General features: G+C 38.7%; 1 protein-coding gene across 2 annotated transcripts in view; it reads left to right on the forward strand.

Moving 5' to 3' along the window:
* Positions 1-23,968, forward strand: part of slit3 (slit homolog 3 (Drosophila)) — a 316,135-nt gene that overhangs the window by 257,729 nt on the left and 34,438 nt on the right. For both annotated transcript variants that reach the window (XM_011479838.4, XM_011479839.4), the window contains 12 exons: positions 628-702; positions 2,725-2,868; positions 5,414-5,557; positions 9,904-10,067; positions 13,049-13,181; positions 15,458-15,526; positions 15,660-15,731; positions 17,610-17,681; positions 20,431-20,502; positions 20,585-20,667; positions 20,767-20,847; positions 22,988-23,112. In XM_011479838.4, coding sequence (XP_011478140.1) covers positions 628-702; positions 2,725-2,868; positions 5,414-5,557; positions 9,904-10,067; positions 13,049-13,181; positions 15,458-15,526; positions 15,660-15,731; positions 17,610-17,681; positions 20,431-20,502; positions 20,585-20,667; positions 20,767-20,847; positions 22,988-23,112 — 1,234 coding nt within the window. The remainder of the gene's footprint in view (positions 1-627; positions 703-2,724; positions 2,869-5,413; positions 5,558-9,903; positions 10,068-13,048; positions 13,182-15,457; positions 15,527-15,659; positions 15,732-17,609; positions 17,682-20,430; positions 20,503-20,584; positions 20,668-20,766; positions 20,848-22,987; positions 23,113-23,968) is intronic.

Consider the following 23,968-nt stretch of genomic DNA (forward strand, 5'->3'; position numbering starts at 1 on the left):
AACTGTTTGTACTCAATCACATGTGTTGGGCAGTTTCGTTTTGTGTCTGCAGATGCCAATGTGGAGACCAGATGTTGTGTCTGTTCCCTCCATACCAATCAAACGCAAATGAACATCACATAAAAAGTCCCAATACTTGTTCAAAATCAACAAGCGGCCTCAGATTTAATAAGTATTAAAACAGAATCTTCCAGGGCCTCGTGTCTCATTAAAAGTGTCCCTCTGAGCTGAAGTTTCACTTCCTGTCTGCTGTTTATTCCCCTCTTCAGCTTTCACACAAACACTTCCACACAGAGCGTCCTCTTAGCCTTTTAGTACAAATTACCTCAATAAAGCAGATGTTGAGCTGTCTGTCCCTCAAATTGTTTTCTCTTTGCTAAAGGCAATGTGGATATTGATGACCACATTGAAAAGATGCATTGGTGGTCTCTTTCCTGCTCATCTCTCTTCTATTTCCTCTTCTTCTATTTATTTGGTGCTGGATCGTATAGATTCACAGACGCTGAGTCCACCATGTATTAATGCAACAACCCCCTTCTTGATGTGCAGCACAGGTCTGCATGTGTGAAGCTCTTATGTTTTTATGAAACAACTGTTGTGTCACTCCCTTTCTCTGTTTTCTTTCAGGCGGTTAAATGATAATGATATTACCAGCTTGGAGGGGATGGGAACTTTCAAGAAGCTGCCCAACTTAAGGAAGATGTATGTATACTTTTTTGGTATATGTTTATGCTATCTTGTTATTCCATGATTAAGGATATAAACCTCTCATTTGAAAAAAGGTTTACAGGGCCTGTATTATGCTATTCTTAAGCCTTTCAGAGTAAACTATATTAGATAATATATTACCCTTGGCACACCAAAGAATTTTTTTTAATAAATTATTTTCACTGTTCATTTTTCTAATAATTGCTCCCACCGTTGATTTCTTCACAATAAGCCGCTTACCTATTGCAGACACAGTCTTCCCAGCCTGGTGCAGGTCAACAATTTGGTTTCTGGTGTCCTTAGACAGCTCTTTGGTCTTGGCCATAGGGGAATTTGGAGTGTGACTGAGGTTGTGGACAGGTGTCTTCTATAGAGATAACAGGTGTCATTAATACAGGTAACAAGTGGAGGACAGAGGATCCTCTTACAGAAGAAGTTACTGCTCTGTGAGAGCCAGAAATCTTGCTTGATTTCTGTCTATCTATCTATCTATCTATCTATCTATCTATCTATCTATCTATCTATCTATCTATCTATCTATCTATCTATCTATCTATCTATCTATCTATCTATCTATCTATCTATCTATCTATCTATCTATCTATCTATCTATCTATCTATCTATCTATCTATCTATCTATCTATCTATCTATCTATCTATCCATCCATCCATCCATCCATCCATCCATCCATCCATCCATCCATCCATCCATCCATCCATCCATCCATCCATCCATCCATCCATCCATCCATCCATCCATCCATCCATCCATCCATCCATCCATCCATCCATCCATCCATCCATCCATCCATCCATCCATCCATCTATCTATCTATCTATCTATCTATCTATCTATCTATCTATCTATCTATCTATCTATCTATCTATCTATCTATCTATCTATCTATCTATCTATCTATCTATCTATCTATCTATCTATCTATAATACATTTGTTTAGAATGAATGATGCACCACAGGAGAAAGCAAATGTTTAAAGAAATGATGGGAATATTTCAAAACTTCTGTCTCAGGAACTACAAGATAAAAAAGAATGGAATAAATCTAAACAAATGAATAAGAACAAGAAATACAAGAAAAATATGAAAAGACAAAGGCAGTTAAGAAACAATGTGAGAACAGTGGAGATGTGGTTACAGAAAAAAAAACCTATTGAAGATGAGGAGCGAAGTGACAGAAAGACAGAAAGCAGGGAAAGGTGAGCTGGAGTTAGACAGGAGGCCAATATTACATGGAAATAGAAGCTGGGCTTTAGTTCAGATTTGCAAGCATGTATGTGTGTCTGTGTATGTATTCATGTGTGTGTGTCACTTGAAAGACGCAAGGCTGATTTATTGAAGAGGAAATTGCTAACCATCTAGCAGTGTCACTGACAATATAGATTGCCTCCAACTAATTTCCATTTTCCTCTTCCTGTATCTCCTCATCTCCCTTCCTCTCCTCTTCCCAACTCACATTTTTTGCTTTTGTTTGCCTTGTTTAAATGTGATTTTAGTTTTTCTGCAATGCATTTTTTTAGCTTCTTGGTTTATAGTTTTCCTCTTTTTCTCAGTTTGAAGGCTGATAAATGCATAGCCAGAGAATGAAAACACAGTGACTGTGATGACTATCGCCTCAGCATATTGTCTTTTGACCACACACTCTTTCCTTTTTTTTTTACTGTCTTTGTGCAAGATTGCAATTATTTCCAGTCATTTGGGACCACTCATCTCATTTTGCTTGTGTGAATTTGTGTGTGTTCATGTGCGTGTGTTAAAGCTGTCCTATCAGAACATCTCTTGTAAAAGGCAAGGATATTGAGATGAAAGAGAGAAGAGTTTACATTTATTAGTTGTAAGACATGACTGATTGCTGCAATTAGAGCACGAATGTTATGGCGGCGTGTTTGGATGTGTGCTTCTTTTGTGCTTCTGACAGTTCTTCTATATGATTGTATTTGTAATCTTGTACCGAGCTGAACCGCATCCACAAACAACGGGATTGTGTTTTACTGCAGAAACCTGAGCAACAACAAACTGAGGGAGATCCGTGAAGGTGTTTTTGACGGAGCGGGTGGAGTTTTAGAGCTTCTGTTGACAGGAAACAAACTAACGGCGGTGCATGGACGCATGTTCAGAGGCCTCAGCGGCCTGAAAACTCTGTAAGTGTTTCACGCATTTGTCAAAAGATGTTTTTTTTTTGTTTTAGGCATACTTTTATGTTTTGTATTAGTCTATTGGAGGCTCCAGAGCCACATGTGGCTCTTTTAATCCTCAATTGTGGCTCCGTAGAAAATAATATGATAATAATAATGTGATGTTAGACATATGAATGTATGGCTACGATGCCATAATGCTTTTTATATCTCTCTTGAAATTAAATCAAGAGACCTTGTGTGATTGACCATTCTTCCAGATTTTCACATTTCAAACACTGATCCAAATATTAGTCAAAACTTTCATCTTCTTAAAGCTCTGTTTGTTAGCAGGGTATATTTAAAGCAAATGATATGCTGCAAAACATTGTTTAGTTGCATCTTAAACCATTGAAGTCATATGTAGATTCAGATTAACATTAGGAAGTAGGAAAAAGGATGATTGCCCACCAAAGTAGACTAACACATTAGAAATCAAAAGGCCTTTTTTGAATTAGCAGTTTCATGTGCTGCAGCTGATGTAGCACAGTGTTTCTTATTATTACAGGAACTCATACGTGGTTTTGTCAAGAGTAAAAGACAATTTTATAATTAAAATAAAACACTATTTTTTCTAGGTTTTCAGGATTTTTTTAATGCTAACGAAGAAAATGTTCTATTATTTAAATCCTAGAAAGTACGGTAGCAAAGAGACAGAGAACTAGACCAGACAAGTTTTGGTCTAGAAAGATAAAATATCCTGAATGGCTCTTTTATTGTAGAAAGTTGCAGACTCCTAAACTATTGGATTTTATTTGAGTCACCCAATGGAATAAATAGTGACAAAAAATAAGTAGGGCGCAGAGGTAGAGCAGTCGACCTTTGTTCAGAAGGCCACAATTGTGCTTCCTGTCGTGCCTGCTCATGTGTTGAAGTGCCCTTGGGCAAGACACTGAACCCCAAATTGCTCCTGGTGGCCTTTTTACTTTCTTGCTTTGCCACAATCTATGTGTGGTTGTTGGTGAGATGTTTCACAAATGTCCAAACTCTAATCATCCTGAAGGATTAAAACTAAATCACGCTGATCCACAGCTCGTTGCCATGGATATAGGGAACATTATGCTATCCTGACCATTCAATGTTGATGTTGCAAGTATAGAAAAACAACCTACACTAAGCTGTTTAAGCTCTGTTATGGCGAAGCCATTACAAAACAATCATTGTATAATTATACATGCCTGAATTGGTAAAATCCAGAGCGGATAATCTGATTAGGGCATAAAACGGAACCATAAACATCTCTGTGCTGAGGTGAGGAAATAAATGCAATTTCTTTTAATTAAGAAATAAATGTGAATGCTATAATCTGTCCACTTTTTAAATGTTTTCTCCTTATGAATGCAAACCCCACACCCCAATCATAAACAAATTTTAATGAGTTAGCTCACACTTTGGTGAATTTCAGGGAAAATGCGAGAGGTCACAGTGACTCGCGATATGAAAAAGATCATGGCAGGCATCAGTAAGGTAAATCTGAACTAGTAAATCCATCCCAGCACAATGATGAACATGTACAATGATGTTGTTTTTTTATGCTTTGGACAAACATAATGGGATGAATGACAATGTGTTTCCCTGAGATAAATCTATTGCACTTTTATTATCTTTAATAAAAATGCACGCCACTCTATGATATATGGTTGCAAAAAGCTCAAAGATTAAGACACCTTCAATGCAAATCTGTCAAAGTAAATATTAGGACTTTGACATACTACTGTGACAATAGAAGTGCTGATTTGGAGTCTGCATCATGATCCGTTTTTACGGTTGGTCCAGTTTGTTTACCTAAAAACATTTTGTTGCAGCATTTTGCAAAAGAAACAATCTCCTTCATTTGCCTCTCAATTAAAAATGCCCTTTTAACTTCCATGCTGAAGCAAAGAAAGTCCGCCGAAATAAAGACGCATGACAGCCTGTGTTCTTCTAACTTTGACACACACCATGAAGACAGTAGACTCCAATTAGGAGAGCAGAATGCGGTACCACATATGAGCTCATGCTACTTATGTATGCCCTAGCTAATGTTATCATGCATAAATATATAAATATATATGTTCGCTAATGACTCCCTAATGGCATCATGGCTGTCTCTGTGTCATGTTAAAAGCCTGCCGGCTCCATTTATAACCTTGCTAACTTGATTAGTGTGTCCCAGAGATTGCTAATGCTAACTAACTCACTTATGTCCCGCATGACTCCCCCTTCAAAAGCTAATGTCCTCTCACAGTCATGGCTGTAAGCTGGGGACTGGTTTACTACTCAGTTGTATCTTTTAGCCATGGCATTACTGGTTCACTAATTTTTTGATCCTTTTTCTGTTTTCTTTTTTTTTTTTTATTTCGGTAAACAGCTTTTTATGTAAAAGCCTCCCTATAGATCCGAATTACATAATTCAAATATGTTATCTGAAGAATATAAATACAAGTTTTATATCTGAAATGTGTCTAAAGAAGTAGTAGTAATATGCAGTGTTTTTGTTGTTGTTGTTAAATGCTTTTTCGTGGATTTTTAGGATGCTCCGGAGCAACCAGATCAGCTGCATTGACAACAGCACCTTCACTGGTCTGAGTTCAGTGCGTCTGCTTTCATTGTATGACAACCGGATTGCCAGCATTGCCCCAGGAGCCTTCTCAACTTTGCACTCTTTATCCACCATGTAAGTTCCATTTCTATTAATTAGAACTGTGGATGGTTACTTTGGCGGTGATCCAATTCGATTCCCAAATCAAGATCAACATCTCACAGATCAAACCACGATTTTTACTATTTATCTAAATATGCTTGAATGGTTGCTATATGTGTGTCTTTTTGCTGGATGAATGAAAATTACAATAAAATGTATTTTATCACCATCTTTTAAACTTTTATTTAAAGAGCCGAGACCATGCAAAATATATTTTATGAGCTTATAAGTGAAATATAATGTTCATTCCTCATGAAAAGAAACCCCAAAGTGGTGTTGTGATCCATTCTCATATCTCTGAGTATTCCTCTAAAAACATGCGGTCTGAGCACCAGTCCCTCCCAATTTTTGTAATATTCTTGAATTCATATACACCATTTTTGTTTCCTATTTTGCTATTGTAGTTTGTATTCCAATCTTTCAATTTTCAATCATCATTTTTTTTTAAACAAATGTAAAACATTTTTTTAACTCCATTTCCATAAACAGAATTTCTGGGGTTTTCTGCTTTTGTTTTACAAAAATCACTGAGTGGCTTTACTTTAAAACCAAGAAAAATTTCTTAGACACTTTATTTTGAAGATAAATTTACTTTACTTAGTTCATGTTCTTAAAATCCAACATCAAATCGGCTACCTCAGACGTCGTGCATATTGGTACTCCTATTACTGGGATCAGATTCCAAATATCCGAGTATTCAGATGCTCGTTACAGCCCTTCTATTAACTACTCTATCAATCTGCAAGTGAATCCCATCATGTGAGATTACACGGTAATATTTGTTTATTTTTGTCATATTTTCCTCTAATTTCATGGGAGCTTTCCTCTGTGCAACACCATCACCTGTAGCCCTACACTCCTGCTACTTATCTTTCTCACTGGACTCTCCTCACAAATGCTCTCCATCATTATCGACTACATTGGCCTGGATCCCATGACATTTGTTATCTAAGCTAGATATTTCAGCATCTGCACACTCAAGCTTGGCTTGGCTGCAGACACACACACACTGCTCGCTTGGTTTTACCCTCCCCTAGAAGCACCCGCCTGCTGCAACAAAGACATGAATGATTGCATGGCAAATTCGCTTAATTGATGTGTTCGGTGTGAGTGGGCGAAGGGGGCGGGGGCGGCATGTTTTTTATCAGTGATGATGGTGATTGGTGCTCAAGTACTGAGACTGTTTGGCTCACAACATGTCGTTTAGTTAAAAGTACAAAAAGGAAGTGGAAAGGAGAACCCGCTCTTACACTTTTATCTCTTCCTCTGGACCACCAGCTAGGCGAGTTTTGCTAATTGTTGTTTAAAAAACCCCCATTAAGGATGAATACTTGTGTTGTTTTTCTCAGAAGCAGAAACATGCAGTCACCGCACACCCCTTAAGTTTCGTTTACACTGAGCATGTGTGGCGCGTTCAAGAACGTCTTGAATGCGAGTGTTTATGAGCTTTTAGCATACAGTGTTTACACAGGTCTATTACTACCTGATACTAGTGCATGTCCTCACAGTTGGAAGAAGCTTGGTGCAAAATATTGAAGCGGTGTAAATCTCATGAATCTCGCTCCAGGCTTTTTCTTTCACAGCTCTATTCCGATATATGAAAGACTTGGTGTTATAGAAATATGGCCGGACACAATTAGTCATTTCTCCTGCATGATCAATTTTCAAACAGTTATTAATTAAAAAGGATGCTACCTACACGTCACTGTGAGATCTGTGTCCCTAACTGGTCAAAGTTCAACTGGTTTACCTTTCAGCGGGCGTTTAGTTGCTGTGTGTTCTGTACGCAGAATTTGAAAACAGACTTAAAAACTTGCATAGCGACGACTGAATGTAAGAGTTTTTAACTCAGAATCTGTATATATGTGCATTTACATAAGGTATCGCTTTTGACAATGTGCGATATGCGCTTTTATGGTGTTCGCACACTGGATACGCAGGAAGGAATGTTTTTCTTTTGTTTTTTTACTGTTTACTAGCCCATGTCTGCCTCCTACATTCAGTAGAGGCTCACTCTGAAATGTTGAAGTGGTGCAAATCTCGCTCCAGGCTTTGTCTTTCACGGCTCTGCTTCGATGTATGGAAGACTTGGTGTCATAGTATTCCAGCTGTGCACAAACCACGACTGTAAATTTCTCCCTCATAATGGTTTTTCAAGCGGTTGGCACTTCATTGCTACCTTTACGACACTACCAAATCCAATCGGTAGTGACGTGAAGGTATTTGGTCGCAGTTCGGCATTTTTGCTATTTAACAGCTAAAAATTTCAACCGGTTGAACTTTCAGCGACCAGTGACCGCCCCGTTTGTACATGAAGCCCATGACCGGACTTAAAACCGACGCGTGAACATAAACGTTCTGAACACGGAAGCCTAAAATTCTAATTGATGCGTGCTTACATTGATTTTCATTGAAAGCAGCCGCTTGAGCGCTAGACGACACATCCATCATTGAAAGCAGTCACTCAAACTTGTGTTTCCGATACCGATGTGAACCTAGCCTTACTCTGACTCCTTTCAGTCTTCTTCATGATGGCTTTATTGTGTTCTTCTTTTCTTTTATACAAGTATCTATCAGAGTTTTGAGAGGTTTTAAATAAAAAAAAATAACGGATAGATGAATGCTCTGAAATGGAAACTGTTGATAATCCATAAGGAATGACATCAAATTATCATGGCATGTGTCGCCAGTCAGTGTTTGGTTGAAGGAACATTTTCCTCCTCGGATGTTTTATTAAAAAGCGTGTTCATCCCTCTGTCTTTCCTCTGCTGCTTTTCTTGCTCAGTTTTTCATAGCAATTTCCATTCCTAATGCTTGTTTCAGTTCAGTGTTTTATCAATTTGTTTAAAAGATTAACTCACTAAGAAGAAAAGAAGAGCATTAGCCTGGAAGGTCTATTAATTTCAAAGAAGTTATTAAATCATTCCTTTCTTTCTGTGGATGCACTACATTATTATGTTACTTTGAACCTGCATTAAGATTTAGACTTTCCACAGACATGCTGCAACACTAAAGGTGCCATCGTTTGTTTTTCTGATATATACTTATTATTAACTGACAGTCATGGGTTGTAAGGGAAACAATAATTCTCTCCCGTTGGTAATTTCATGTTGTAATTCCACATTACATGAAGAATCTGCAAATAATGAAATAAACTGAGACTCAACTTGAGTTTTGTTAGTTTTAAATGTGCAGTAAACAGAGATGAACATTTTTTAGATGACAAATAAAATCATCAAAATATAGATTTTTTTTAAAAGACAAAAACTGTTTATTTTTAAAGATTTATTATCATTTAAAGTCCCATCATCTTTTGATCTCACTGAGTTCCCAGTAGTCTTTAAATTAGATTATGCTTTTTTTTGCCAAAAAAAAGTAAACATGCCATTTTCTAGGACATAGTTTCTGCAGAGTGACTAGTTGATCAGAAAACCTCTGACTTGTGGGCGAAACTGTTGGCACGGAGCAAGCCTGCCCCCCCTTGCCCCTCCCCATTGCTAAGAGCTCTCTGGTTACATGCTCTCCTGCTAGCTTACAACCCCTCACAACCATGACCTAACATTATCGGTGCAACAGGAATGGCGAGCAATATTGGAGCTATCCAGCCATACAGTTTTTATCCAGATTCCAGCTGAGACCAGGAAAACAAAGACTTACATTGATTTATAAGTGGATGCATCAGAATGGAGAGGAGCAGAAAGCTTGTGGCCCGCCCAGCAAATTTTCTGTCACAAATCTTTCCAACAATATTTCCAACTGCATATTTTCATCTGCTCCTGATTCACAATGATTTGAATACATTTTCTTTACATATGTCCTCCATCATCAGAAAAATGCCTACGAGAACATTTTAAAAACACCAAAAATACAAATTTTCATCTCCATCAGTACTACATTAGCTGTGTTTAAAAAAAATCCCCTAAATGCAACAAAACGTTATCAAAAGTTAAAAAAATAGTTGTCTCTAGTTTCTCCATCCTCTTTTCCACTCTCTTTTTTTTGCATGAACCGATTCTGTTGAACTTTACCAAATGCATGAGGATAACTGATAACCTTTCCTGAATTCCTCCTCTTTCTTCTGTATCTCTGTCTTCTATTCAAATGTATTCCATTGTTTACCATGTAGTTTGCAAATACAAATACAAGCATTGTTATTGATATGAAAGACATTTCAATAAAAAAGCGGACCGTTTTGTGCAGCTGGTGTTGCACAGTTATGAGTCACAGACTAATCGGGCATCCTCCCTGTGAATATTCAATGCAGCCTTTGCTGCTGATCTTGATAGAATCTAAATATCTCCTTTGCAATGTTTCCATAGTAACCTCCTGTCCAACCCCTATGTCTGTGATTGTCACTTGGCCTGGCTGGGTCAGTGGCTGAAGAAGACCAGAGTGGTGAGCGGAAATCCTCGCTGTCAGAAGCCTCCCTTCCTCAAGGAGATCCCCATCCAGGATGTTGCAACCCCTGATTTCACATGTGATGGTGAGCCTCCAAGTTCCTTTACCGTTCTCTGACACCAGAGGTCTGATCTTTGTTTTGATGAATGGGATGACCAAGCCTGTCAGCTTCATGCCAGCATGTGTCTTTGAATGATAATAGACATACTCAGACTATCATCAATAAATCCCATAAAATCATAATTTTAGCTCTTCTAATTCTCAGACGTACAGATTAGCCTTTTAAGGCCACCCTAGATGAGAGTCCAAATCATCATTATCAGTGTTGTTCTTCAACTTTTAAGCTATAGAGGTCAGGATAAACAATTAGACTAAAGTGTCAGGGAACAAAAGGGCAAAGCCTTAAACCCACAACAAATGGCATGTGTCACTTATCAGCTAATGTGTTTTGCACTGATAAGAGTCCAGTGAGTGAAAGGTCATTTGAACGCGTCCTTGGATCATTTGTTCATCCAACTGAAGGTATTCTGCATTACCCCTAAAAGACATGTAAAATGTACTGGCGAAGAAATGTTTGTATCCAATAACAACTGTCAGTTTATCTTTAGGTGGTGTCTCACTGTAAGGTTGTTTTTGGATGAAGCCTTCCTCTTTAAGTCCAATGAAACAGAAACCACTGCTACAGTAAAGCCTGAGTATGAGGTACAATGGTTCTTGCAAAGCTGCTGTGATCCCCTGTTTACATTTATAGACACATCAAAAATAAATAGGCTGATGATGGAAAGGAGGACCAGCTGAAGCTTTTAACTTCATCATGGCTGTCTGAATTAAGTATTAACTGTATAATTCTCCACTTTGCTGCAGTTTGGAGGCAATGTCCTATTTGTTCTAAAATGTTGCCATATTTTAATATTATGTAGCTTTGCTGCAACTGTTTCATCAGAACATTCAAATGAGTTTGCTGGAATGACAAAAGTAAAGTGGGAGAACCCTTTGACTTATTTGTAAAATCATTCATAAAAAATGGTCGAAACTAGGCTCCCAATTCAATAACCCTGCAATTCTAACCATTTTTACAAATACTGTTTATAATGCACACAACAAAATCATTGTTGAATATCCATAATAAAAAGTATGTTGCTTGTTTAATTTTGTGACGTATGCCTTAGTCACACGCACTTCTGAGGGGTTGACTCGTACAGGTGCTGAGGGTTTTTGGGTTGTTCCGAATTGATCTTAAAGGGAGCACAGGTGTGTCTTGCTGTTCCCTTGGGGTTTGTACTGCCTCCTTTAGCGACAATGTATGATCATACGTAACTGTGTTGTAAGTTATTTGTAAGTAAAATGTAAGTTACACGCACTTATGAAGTACAGGTGATGCTATCGGACAGCGCACTAGCTCTAGTTGGTGCACATACCGACTCCTTAGTGACCGTGCATGAATGCTGCAGACACAGGGTGTGCAGGTTTCCCCGTACGATGTCGACACAAGCTACACTCTGATTATCTATTTTCTAATTTCTATCAGTCAGACTGCAAGCATGGAGAGCACAACTGGGCATGCGACACACACACAACAGGCGTGCAATGGGCATGCACTTATCACCTGAACATTACTAATGGGCCCCCTTGCACAGTGTGTGGGTTTTGAGGGGGTTGAAAAAAACGACAAACCTATACAATGCGCCTGGGTCTCGCCTACTTCACTCTTACTTACCCTATCGTGTTGTCTAAGTGTTCACTATGACCTCTAGAAAAGAATTGGCATGAACATTGTGGGCTACGATCTAAGATCTTAACGTTTTGTGCGGGCCTTATGCATGCCTCGTACAGGTTTGCCCATATTTTGCCCACAGACAGCTCATATTCCCCCATAAGGGCAGTAGTGACTAAGGCATTACATAGTAAAATTCAAAGCTTAGTCAAATCAGTTGTTCTTTATGACAAACTCTGAAAGATTTGTACATCTTGGGATGGCTACAAAGGAAAAATCCCGCAGTGAAACCTTTTCGTGAAACTAAAGCGGGAACACACACTCACACACAAACAAATGAGACCGTTTCCAGTCTATTTATAGACGCGTAAAATGGCCGTTAAGGTGTCCAGAGGCAGCTAGGGGACAGGTAAAGTTAATTGAATTTGTGAGGGAATGTTTAGCGCACATTTAGCCGTTAGTCCAATTAACCAACTATAGAGTGTGTCAGCCCCCGGCTACGCCTCCCTGAAGACTCAAAAGCCACACACATATAGTTCAGACACACTCATTTACACATGCAGTCACAACTCTTCCCACAGGCACATAAGTGACCATTTGTTTCACTTTCAGACATTAGCTGGAGTGGTTAAGAAATGGTGGATTTTTCATCTGTGCTGTGCTTTTTTAAATGTGCGGGGTTAAGAGTTGAAGCAAAAAGGTACATTTAGGCAGAGTGGTCGCTCACACTTCCATTTCTGTTCCTATTTAGGTCGCACAAACCAGTTGCATGTCAAAAACGCTCCACCCATTATTTCTTAAGAAAGCTCACTCACTGGCAAGGTCATGAGTTGACCTTTGTTAGTCATATCCTCATTTCTGTATCTATTTCTTGCACCATGCACGTCAGTAAGCACATTAAACCCAATATTGCTTCCAACCATTAAAGAAACTCTTTGGTTTTTTTTTGTTTTTTTCTTAAGCATGGTGGAATTATGACTGTTCAATAATCAACTGATGGCAATAACTGCCCCTCCCACAAACAATTTAAAGAGTAAGCTTATGAAAATTATTTTTTAGTGTGTTTTGGACATTAGCTGAAAATAAATTGATCTGAAAACTGCATTACTAAATCTTTTTTTATTTAAATCAGTGTGAATCAGGAGCAGACGAAAAGATGCAATCAAATGGAATGTAACCAGTAAATAAGATGCCATTGTGAAAAATTATCTTTCACATGTAATCTCTACTCTTTCCTTTGCCATTTTTCTTTTTTTTTTTTTTTGCCCAACACTCCTGTTTTTGTCTCCTATTTCCCGTCTTCCTTATTCTTATTCTTTCTATTTTGTCTTTTCCCTCTGCCTTCCTTGCAGGGTCTGAGGATAACAGCTGCCTTCCTTCATCCGGTTGTCCTGATGTCTGCACGTGTTCAGACGCCGTGGTGCGCTGCAGCAACAGAGGACTGCGCTCGCTGCCCAAAGGCATTCCCAAGGACACCACTGAGTTGTGAGTCAGATGTCAACATCCTCAGAAAAACTCAAACACATACAAAGGTGTTTGAGACAGACCAAAAAAAAAATAGATGTCAATCTTGAAACTAGTCCTGCCTGGCCACATAAAAAAACATTCCTGGACTTTGCTGCAGTGCAACATCAAGGTTTCTGCTTGTTTCCCTTCAGTTTACAACTAATAGAATATAAAATAAACGCAAATCAATCAAACAAAACTAGACAGGATTTGTTAGATCACTTATGGTTTGTACTTTAGGTTGTTTTTTCCCTGCAAAGTATTTAAAGCACATCAACAAAATAAACAAGTTTGAATTGAACAAGTATGATATTGATTTACTTTTAACAACCTTTTCAGTCTTTTTTTACTCTATTTTTTTGTAAAAAATAAAATCAGACTTCTGGCTTTTGGACTTTAGAAGTTTGGGCCCCTTCCTAAAGATACATAACTGTCAGCAAAGATACAAATTTAACTTTAATTAAATTTGAGGTCCTAATGCAAACCTTAAGAAATCAAAATGTTCCCTTCTTTTATATATTTTTCCTTTCTTTCTTTATTTTCTGAGGTTTATAAAAAATGTGTGACTCACATGTTGGTTAACCACAGTGCCGCGGTACATTAATGTGCTTCTCAACCACACCTTTGTGTCTTAGTTCATCATAGTTTTTACTGTGGCATGTTGTTGTCTTGACTTTACCTCAGTGGGTTTTAATTCACCAAAAATCACACATCTGAATGAGTTTACACCTAAAAAGAACCTAAAATAATTGACAGTTTTATAGTATGTTATATCAAATTAGTTGTTGTCGATTCAAACATTGGCAGTTTTTTTTTACCAAAATAAGTGCCATGCTTTTTAAATGTCTTCAATTCATGTCTTGAATTTGTGGTTCATGATTTTACAAAGGCTGCCTTCTACATATTGGTGTGTTCTTGTAATTAAACATAAGTAATTATGGTTAAAAAAAAATAAAGGAGATTTTCTAGTTGTTTGAATCTGTGTAACATAGAACAAAGGAAAAGGTGTTCATGCCAAGATTATGTAATTCAGAAAGCGTCAAAATCTTACCCTGAGGGAGTAAACGTGAATTACTGCTCTGCAACGCACAAGTAAACACACAACTTGCACACACAAGAAGACTCACACAGAGAAAGCTCTCACTGTGAAATAGGTCTGCTCTTCAGGGTCAATAACAGTGATTTGATATTGATCAAGAAGAGGAAGACACTCCATCATACTGTCCGCATGACCTACTTATGACCTGGGAGAGAGTATAGCCATCAGTGCGCTCCATTTTGTAAGCACTCTGCTAATCGACAGCAAATATGTTACGGATGTTTAACCTGGTACTAGACATTGTTTGTTCTTGAAAATATTTGTGTTTTTGTCTGAGAACATTGATAAGTATTGAATACACTTCGTTGAATGCACATTGACTGTAAAAGTTGATGTTGAGAGTAAATCAAATATTGTTGATTTATCCAACCCAGTGTGCTAGGAATTTCCCTAAAAATCTCCGCGAAAAACCAGTCTACATCGATGCTTACCAGATTTGAGAATACAGACCACAATGCATTGCGTTTGAACGATTTTTCATGTAAAAAAAAAATCATTTTAATTTATTATTTTAATAAATCATCCACGTTTTTGTCATTAGAACACAGTGGTTTCATAAATGGTCTTTGTAGAATGTTCACATTTATTAAGTTGTTGTTTTGAGAAAATGGTGATGTTGCAGTTTAACAGAAAGAGTATTAAGCATGGAGCCTGAATTGCTTTTAAAATCCAGGTCACTATAGTCCTGCACTTCATCATTTTTTAGTAGTTGGGCAGTAGTGAGGAAATTCAGACACAGCCTTGGTCTTGGTGCTAATGAGCTTAGCAATTAGCTTAGCATGCTAAAAACATTCAAAGACATTTTTCTAAAAGCTTGCTTTAGCAGATGTTTTTGTATTTAGGAGAAAATATAAAGTTAAAGTGAAACAGTCGAATACTTTGAGGTAAAAATGATTAGTAGCAAACATAAAATATGAAGCTCCCAGAGAAATAAAATAGGGAAGGCAACACCTCCAGAAATAAAACAATAAACAATATATTACTCTTTGTTTGCTAACAGTTAAAACCCTTTCCACATTATTCTTATCTTCTATTTGCATTTTATGGCAGACTGGCAATCTACAATGTGTGATATTGGCATTTATTCAACCCCTAAAAATATATATTTTTTGTCTATGTGCAACACACTAAGTCAAGTATGTGTGTTTCCTTGCAGATACCTGGAGGGTAATATGCTGACATCTGTGCCCAAGGAGCTGGCAGCTCTGAAGCAGCTGTCACTGGTGTATGTGCCTTTCATGTAACCTTGAGAATAATACCCAGATGTCACATGCTTCAACAGTTTGCCTCCATTCTTGCATACAGTGTGTTCTGTATGTGTGTTTGTGAGCATTTACTGTTTATTTGTTTCTATGCAGAGACCTGAGCAACAACAGCATCAGCACGCTGGCTCCATACACCTTCAGCAACATGACTCAGCTGGCCACACTGTAAGTCACCATGGTAACACTCAAACCTGGTCATGCAAAGGACATATGATGAATTATCAGTGCGCTGAGATAGAGAGTGGGATTTAACTCTGTCCTAAATGTTCCCTTGCCTCACATCTCTAATTTTGTTCTGTTTATTGTGAATTTCATTGATGTTGTCATTTATTTCTTAGGGTGTATTCAGGCTGGATACATTTGGATTACTTAAAGTGAACCAGGGTTCGTTCCCTCTGATAATCCGGAACAAATTTTCAGTCTGAATACACCAAAGGGGACACTGGTCCGGGACCAGGAACCGCTCTCTGACCCATCTTTCAAGGTGGTCTCGGTTTGTTTCCAGTCGGACTGAGCTTCGCTTCGTTTAGAGTTTTCCTCAGTCTGAGTGGAATCAGAACAACTTCACCAAAACGGCCACCGTAGCCGGGGATTAATGAGATGTAAACAGAGTTTACATCTCAAATTTTAGTAACTATAACAAAAAGGCACAGCAAAACATTGAAATGTGATCGGATGAATGCAGGCTAATTAAAACAATTTTTAGCGTGACACACATTGCTTCTCAATGTTTTCCTGACAATCTATGTGTCATAAACACTGATCAGTGTATCTTCATGGCCTTGCAGCATGCCCCTCCTGTACCAAAGTAAAACGTGTTGTACCTGATGTTGATATGGATGTTCAAAATTGGTCAGTGAAATATTAAGTTTGAATTGGTGAACCATCCTGACTCAGCCTGCAAAGCGCAGGACTTTCATAATTTCTGCCTCTCGTTGCTTTGCCCCGCGCTTGGAATTCCTGCCCAGTGACTAAACAGATCTTTAGTCACGTGGTTTTGTTTACAAGCTTTAGTTCGAAACATACAGTAAATGTAGACGGCAGTCTGAAAATAGACCAAACACAAGGTCCAGGACTCAATCCAGACCAAATTAAGCAAACTCTGTCCGGACCAACGCATTTTTCCAGTCTGAATACACCCTTACATATTGACTATCTTCATTAATACCCTTACATAGTAGTTTTTAGTGCTCTGTATCACATTTGTGATAAAGTAGTCCTTTCAAAGTGGTCCTTCCACAGTCCCATTCCTCTTTTCCGTTTTTATCTTGTGTTTATCCGTATTTCTTTTGGCTGTAAGTATCAGTCGAATCATGTGAAATCCGCTAACTGGATTTGTCTAGACGCCGTTAACCGAGCTAAATTCAACATCACCATGTTTCACATTTCATACAGTTGCACTGATTTACACTTAGGTGACCACAGATTTCTGTCAAGTCCTGGATAGCATCACTGGAAAGTTCTTTTTGTTAATTCCTTACATAAACATGAAGAATTAAGGCAAAACAGAACGTTTCTCTTTCCAAGTACAATTTCCCAATCCTCTTCTGTAATTCATTGGCTCAAAGATTTTTGGGAGATTATGCACACCGGTTGAACCTGCAAGGAGAATGTTTTCCACATCTTGAGTGTTTTTGTCCACCCAAGCGGACTCTGGTCTGGGACCAGGAACCGCCTTGCAGCATCCCTCCGCCGTACCAAAGTAACAAGTAAAAAGTGTTGTTCTCAACATTCCAAACTGGTAATCGAAATATAAAGCTCTAACTGTCTAGATAAGAATTGTAAAGCGCAGCATGTCCCTCTTTCTCTTATTGTTTTGACCCGGCCTCATAGTTCCTGGCCAATGACCGATGAGGTCTTTAGTCACATGGTTTTGTTTACAAGTGTTGGTTCTTAACAGAATGGTCCACTTGATACCAGTCTGAATACAGACCAAACGCAAAGCTCTGGACTCGATCCGGAACAAATTAACCGGACTAAATGTGGAACACAGAATCTTCCCAGTCTGAGTACACCCTTAGTGTCATCTTTCTTCTCTTTCAGCATCCTGAGCTATAACCAGATTCACTGCTTCCCGGTCCATGCCTTCGATGGCCTCAAGTCCCTTCGCTTGTTGTGAGTAGAGCCCTCTTCATCTCCACAGTCTATTCGATTCGCTACACCACACTTTACTTCTCCAATTTCTGAAAAATATCAAAGTTTAGGCAGTTTTTTTTTCTTTAAAGTTCTGTAGGGTGAGAACACTTTACATTAACCTTAAAAATGCGTTACCACTAAAACACAAACAATGATCTTCATTTCTCCAAGCCTCCCTCTCCATCTGTCTGCTGTGGCAACTCCTCTTTTCTCATGTTCTCTGTCCATCCATCCTCTCCTGTGCTCTTCTCCCTCCACCCAGTGTTGTGTTTGATGAATCGACTTTCATCCTCTGTCTCACTCAGTCATCCATTTGGTTGTCCACCCTCTGCTCCAATAATCCACATGCATGCGCGTGCACACACAAGTGAGTGCTGCTCTCCGACCACCCACGTGCACATCAAGCTGCTGTACGCACACTGAACATGCACAAATCACTTGTATGGTACACAAGCTATGAGCAGATTTCACATTTCTTATTAGGCCCACACATAAATATCTCTGAGCTGAAAGCAGCGATCTATTCAGGCTTTAAGCTTTTTCACAGAACTGAAATGTGTCAGAGAGCGTCCATGGAGTATGAACACTTCAATGCAAACAGAAACAGAACAGGAAACGGGTCTTCCACAACAGGATTTGCCACATTTTTGCATTACTTTCTCCCCTTCTGCTTAGTTATTTGTTGAAGTAAATCCTGGTATGGAAGCAAACCACACTAGAAATTTGAAAAAATAGCTCATAAAAAACCCAGCTCCTGATTCCCAAAGACCTGAATAGAGGAATAGTCAGAAATGCAATTTTAAGTTGAATTCTCTTTACATGGGTCCTCTATCATCAGAAAATTGCTACAAGGTCATGTTAAAAACACCATTTTAATTAGATTGAGTCTTTAACTATGTTAAATAAAAATATGCCTAGATCCCTCCTTTGTTTGTGCAATCCTCACAGCCATTCCAGAAAGGGCAGAGTTTTTGTTCAGGGAAGGTCTGTGTCTCTTCCTCAGAGAAGCCAGCTGTTTTTGTCTTATTCCTGCATATTGACTGTATTACTACTGATGCTTTCACCTTGAAGGAGTTGAGCGATGACTTTTTTATTCTCCCCCTTTTCTTAGTTCCTTTCATTTTACTTGATGTTGCCGTGGGGACTGATCCTTCTCTCCCTGCGTAGCAACTGGTTGCCAAGCACTCATCACTGTCACCTCCTCATTACCCACATCCCCCGTGGGCCAGCATTGAAAAGGGGCTGCTGGTCCACCAGACATAGACGCACACAGACACTTGATGACACGAAGAACTGCTGCAAGCACACAACAAAATCAACTAAATGCTGCGCGCACACACTTTTGTGCACTCTGGTGGAGGTTGACCCTAATGAACACACAAACACACACAAAAGGCAGTGCACATTTTGCCAATAGTTGGATGCTTGATGGCTGTCCCCAGCCACATTCATCCGCTCTGATGGAATGTGAGCTTCAAACCAGCAGGCAGCAGGCTCAAATGGCACACAAACAAACACACAATGTTCAGAGTCGCAAACACACAACTCGCTCACATGAGCAAAAGCACACCACGTGAAAATCACACACACCAATAAACATTCAACTTTCATGCGGCACACACTTGTTTCTACAAACACACAGAAAATAACACACCGCAGTCTGCTGGTTACCAAATGAGACAGTTTATATTCCATTCAAAGTGCAAAACAAGCTTTTGCCCAACAATGAAAATAACTTTTCTGTTTATTTTCAGTCATTTCTTTATAAATATTTTATACTTTTTTTTTTCATTTTCCACAGGGTTGATTATGTTTCACCACCAGGGAACCACAAATAGAGTTAGCAAATGTATCATCAAGCCTGTCTAGGTTACAGTCAACAGCTTGGAGATAAAATGGATGGAAAAAAGTTATTTATGATCTACTTTAAACACCAGCTCCAGTGAAAATTGTATTTTTGCTATTTTTAACATGTTCTTGTATCGTTTTTCACATGATGGAGAACATACAGTACAGACCAAAAGTATGGACACACCATCTCATTCAAATGAGACCAAACTTTTGGTCTGTACTGTATATAAAGAAAATTAAGCTAACATTTTTATTTCTTAGTATTTCTTTATTCAAATAGTTGTAAATCGGGAGCAGATAAAAAAAAACAAATTCAAAAAGCTGGTAGTTGTGACTCAGGTACTACAATTGACTCCCTGCTCCACTCCATTCTGTTGTATTTACTTGTAGATGACCAGACCTATGTACGTCTTTGGTTTCCTTGTCTGAGCTGGAATCTGGATCAAAACTTTACGGCTGGATAGCTTCAGTAGTGCTCACCATTTTTGTTACAGCGGTAATGTTAAGACGGGGTTGTGAGGGGCTGTAAGCTGGCAGGAGAGCGTGCGAACAACTAGATAATGGGAAATGGGGGCAGGCTTACTCTGTGCCAACATTCCCACCCAGAAGTCAGAGGTGAATTTCTAATGAACTCATGCCGCTCTACAGAAACTGTGTCCTAGAAAATGACACAGGTTTTTGGATTTTGGCTAAGAAAGGCATAATCATTATTAAAAGACAACTGGGAACACTTTGACATCAGATCAAAAGATGATCGGAGTGGGACTTCAAGTGAGCAAAAAGAGGATCAATGGAATAACAATTAAGTCAAGTTTGTTGCAGGACTATTAACAAATACTACTCTCAGTTATTCTTATTCTTGTATTTCTTTTTGCAGGACTCTCCATGGTAATGACTTGTCAACTATTCCTGAAGGAGCTTTTAACCACCTCACTTCCCTTTCCCACCTGTAAGTGCAGACTCTGCTTGAGTTATCAGCGTGTACTGAGGAACGCATAACAAGTACATCACCATATTCTTCTCATACACAGAGCACTTGGTGCCAATCCTTTGTACTGTAACTGTGACTTACGCTGGCTCTCTCAGTGGGTCAAAGCCGGATTTAAAGAGCCCGGTAAGAAATCATCAGGGTATAATGGGATCATTGACAAAAAAAAGACTGATGTCTTTTGTAAAGGCAGAGCAAAATAAAGCTGATTTGTTCGGATTCTAGGCATTGCTCGTTGCACTGGACCAGCTGACATGGCTGACAGACTCCTGCTCACAACACCGCTCAACCGATTCCAATGTAAAGGTGTGTACCGCCCTGAATGTTCCCAGCTTTCTCCGTTTCCATTAAAGCTCCCCCAAGTGTATATGCAAAGTTCATCCATGCTGATCAATCCTAAAATGTTTTTACACTTTATAAATTCCTGGATTTCATAGATAAAAACCAGCAGCTATTTCATAGCCACATTTTCACCTTCAGTAAGTCTGCTGAGGGAGACACAAATCGTATAAACCTAGAAGACTTTGTACTCTGCAAATCTGCGACCTCCAGAGTAATTGACCTACACACAATTTAGATTTTGAAAATGGCAGATTTAAATGTATTTACTTTGGAATATGTTCATTTGTCTTGGGTATACGATGAGGCAAAACGCATAGGATGAGTGGTCTGTAACGTTCATCAGAGATACACTTCAACTGTGAAAGAAGAATCCAGGAAACCAGACTGTTTGATTTTAAAGAATTAATTTGTATAACGGAACAGAAAATAGATTTTTAGTCAATAACAGAAGTTCTACTCAATATTTTGTACTGCTAATCTCGTTGGCAATGACAGAGGTCAAAGGTTTCCTATGGGATCATTGTCATGCTGGAAAATGCATCTATGTTCATTCTCAATGCTCTCACTGATGGAAGGAGATTTTTGCCCCAAAATCTCACCATACAAGGCTCCACTCATCTTTTCCTTAACTTGGATTAATTACCTCAAAGCATGATGTTTCTACCCCCATGCTTCACAGTGGGTATGGCGTTCTTGGGATGCAGCCTACTTCCTCCTTCAAACACAGGGGATGGCGTTTCTACTAAAGATTTCCATTTTGGCCTCATCTGACCACATGACCTTCTCCCAATCCTCCTCTGGATCATCCTGATGGTCTCTGGAGAACTTTAGACGGGTCTGGGCATGTACTGGTTTGAGCATGGGAGACCTTTGGGGCTCCACAGGATTTGGATCCATGACAACATCATGTGTTACTATAGTAACACATGTGATCTCTTAAGGTCATTGAACAGTTCCCCTGTGTAGTTCTGGGATGTTTCCTCAATCACCATGGTTACCCTTTGAAATGAAATTTTACTTGGATCTCGTATTTCTTCCATTTCCTAATAAAACGTTGATTTCTTCTCATCAAGCTGCTGGTTTATTGTAAATTGGTTCATCCTATTCTTGTTCAGGTCTACAGTCTTGTTCCTGGTGTCCTTTGACAGCTCTTTGGTCTTGGTGGAGAGGTTGCAGTCAATCTGTTTAAGGTGTGGACAGGTGTATTTATACTGATAAGCAGTTCAAACAGGTAACAATTCAAGGATAGAAGAGCTATTTAAAGAAGGAACAGGTCTGTGAGGGACATAATTTTTGCTTGTCTGTAGGAGATACTTTCTGCATCATTATTCAAATAATTGATCTAACAATTATTCAATGGGATTCCCTGGATTTCTTTTTTATATATACATTCTGTCTCTAATAGTTGAAGTGATTCCATGATGAACATGACCAAATTCATCTTTTTAAGTGGGGCAACTAGAGTCATTGATGAGTAAAAAACCTTTTTTGCTATACTGTATTTAATATTCATAATTTGATCAATTATGAGATAATATGAGTTGTTCATCATAAAGGGAAACTTCTAATATCTAAAAGTCCATCATTTGATATTTTAGTAGTGTTTTAAGCCAGTCATCTCTGTCTTTCAGAGAACAGTAACTGTAGACCTTTAATATAAGCAGTTTTAGAAGTCCCTCGCTATGAAATCAGTGCAGAATCCAAGAAAAAATGCACACTATAAATGTACAAATGCTTTTTTCCTGAGTTTGTGCTTTTGAGAATTGCACAGCTAAGTTTATTTGAGATTGTAGGTTGGGTTACAAATGCAGATGCTGTGAAAAAACTGCTATTGAGTTTCCTCTCAAACATTCCTCTTGCTCCTACATGTCTTGGCCATAGAGACAGATCACATTTATTGCTCTCCTAAGCATTTAAGTTTCATCTTCTCTGAGGCCTTTTCCAATGACGCTACCTGCTAAATGAGCTTTCACAGATCTTTTAGCACGGCGGGGCTGAGCATGCATGTCAGCTGTGACCCCTTCTTGTTCTGTCTCTTTATCATTGCGCCTTCTCTGTCTCATTGCTTTATTCTGTTCTTATCTGCCCCTGCCACAATGTATAGGCCCTGTGGATATCAACCTCGCCACAAAGTGCGCCCCCTGCTTGGCAGCCCCCTGCCAGAACAACGGAACCTGTGTATCAGATGCTGCTGGGTCCTACCGCTGCAACTGTCCATATGGATTTAAGGTGGAGTGCTATCAAGATGCATTCTGGGAGAAAAGGAGGAACATTTGTGTCTTGTGTTTTAGAGGAAATTTTTTGCAGATTTCTTGAAATGACACAACCTCAAAATTAAAAAATGAAATAAAGACCAGTTGAAATGAACTGAAATATTGGAAAAAGATTTTTTAAATATGTGCAAACTAAAAACGGCATAACCAGAAACACAACACGGAGGTGGCAAAAATATGACAATAACTAACTCAAAGTTTAGGGGACCAGAAACAAAAAGTTGAATTAATAAACACAAAACTTCACATGAAACCATCCAAGAAAAACAAAATTCAAGGAAACCAAACCCAAACACACTTATTCTCACAGCACATTGACCAATCATTGAACTTTACATCCTGTATTCTGTGACTCAAACATCCAAATTACAAACTGAAAACAACGGGGTGCAGCTGAAGCACCTAAAACCCGACCGGGAGAAACTTTCTATGCTTGTGAATTGTCCGTCCCTGTCCTCCCACACCACAGTTTCGCCAGTGTTCTGCGTCTGGCTGTTTCAGCAAGGTTAACCCAATCAACCCGTACAACAGTCTAATAATAGAAGCCATCTTTTGAAAGCAGCTGAAAATAGTACCCACTTCATTATAACATGCAGCTCATTGCAGGTACTTTAGGAGTAAGTTAAGCTATGGGGACTAAAAAATGAGATTGCATTCTTTTCCCCAACAGAGCTCTGGTTTGTACACCTCTTCTCAGATGAGACAAACCAAATTTGGGGTTTGTGTCGTGCAAACATTCAGTTTAGTTGTAGCGTTGATTTATTGCTGTTAATAAAATTTTATCATCTGCACCATCATCTTCATGGTTTCTC

This window comes from Oryzias latipes, chromosome 10 (assembly GCF_053564925.1).
Source record: "Oryzias latipes strain Hd-rR chromosome 10, Olatipes_Hd-rR_3.1".
NCBI lineage: Eukaryota > Metazoa > Chordata > Actinopteri > Beloniformes > Adrianichthyidae > Oryzias > Oryzias latipes.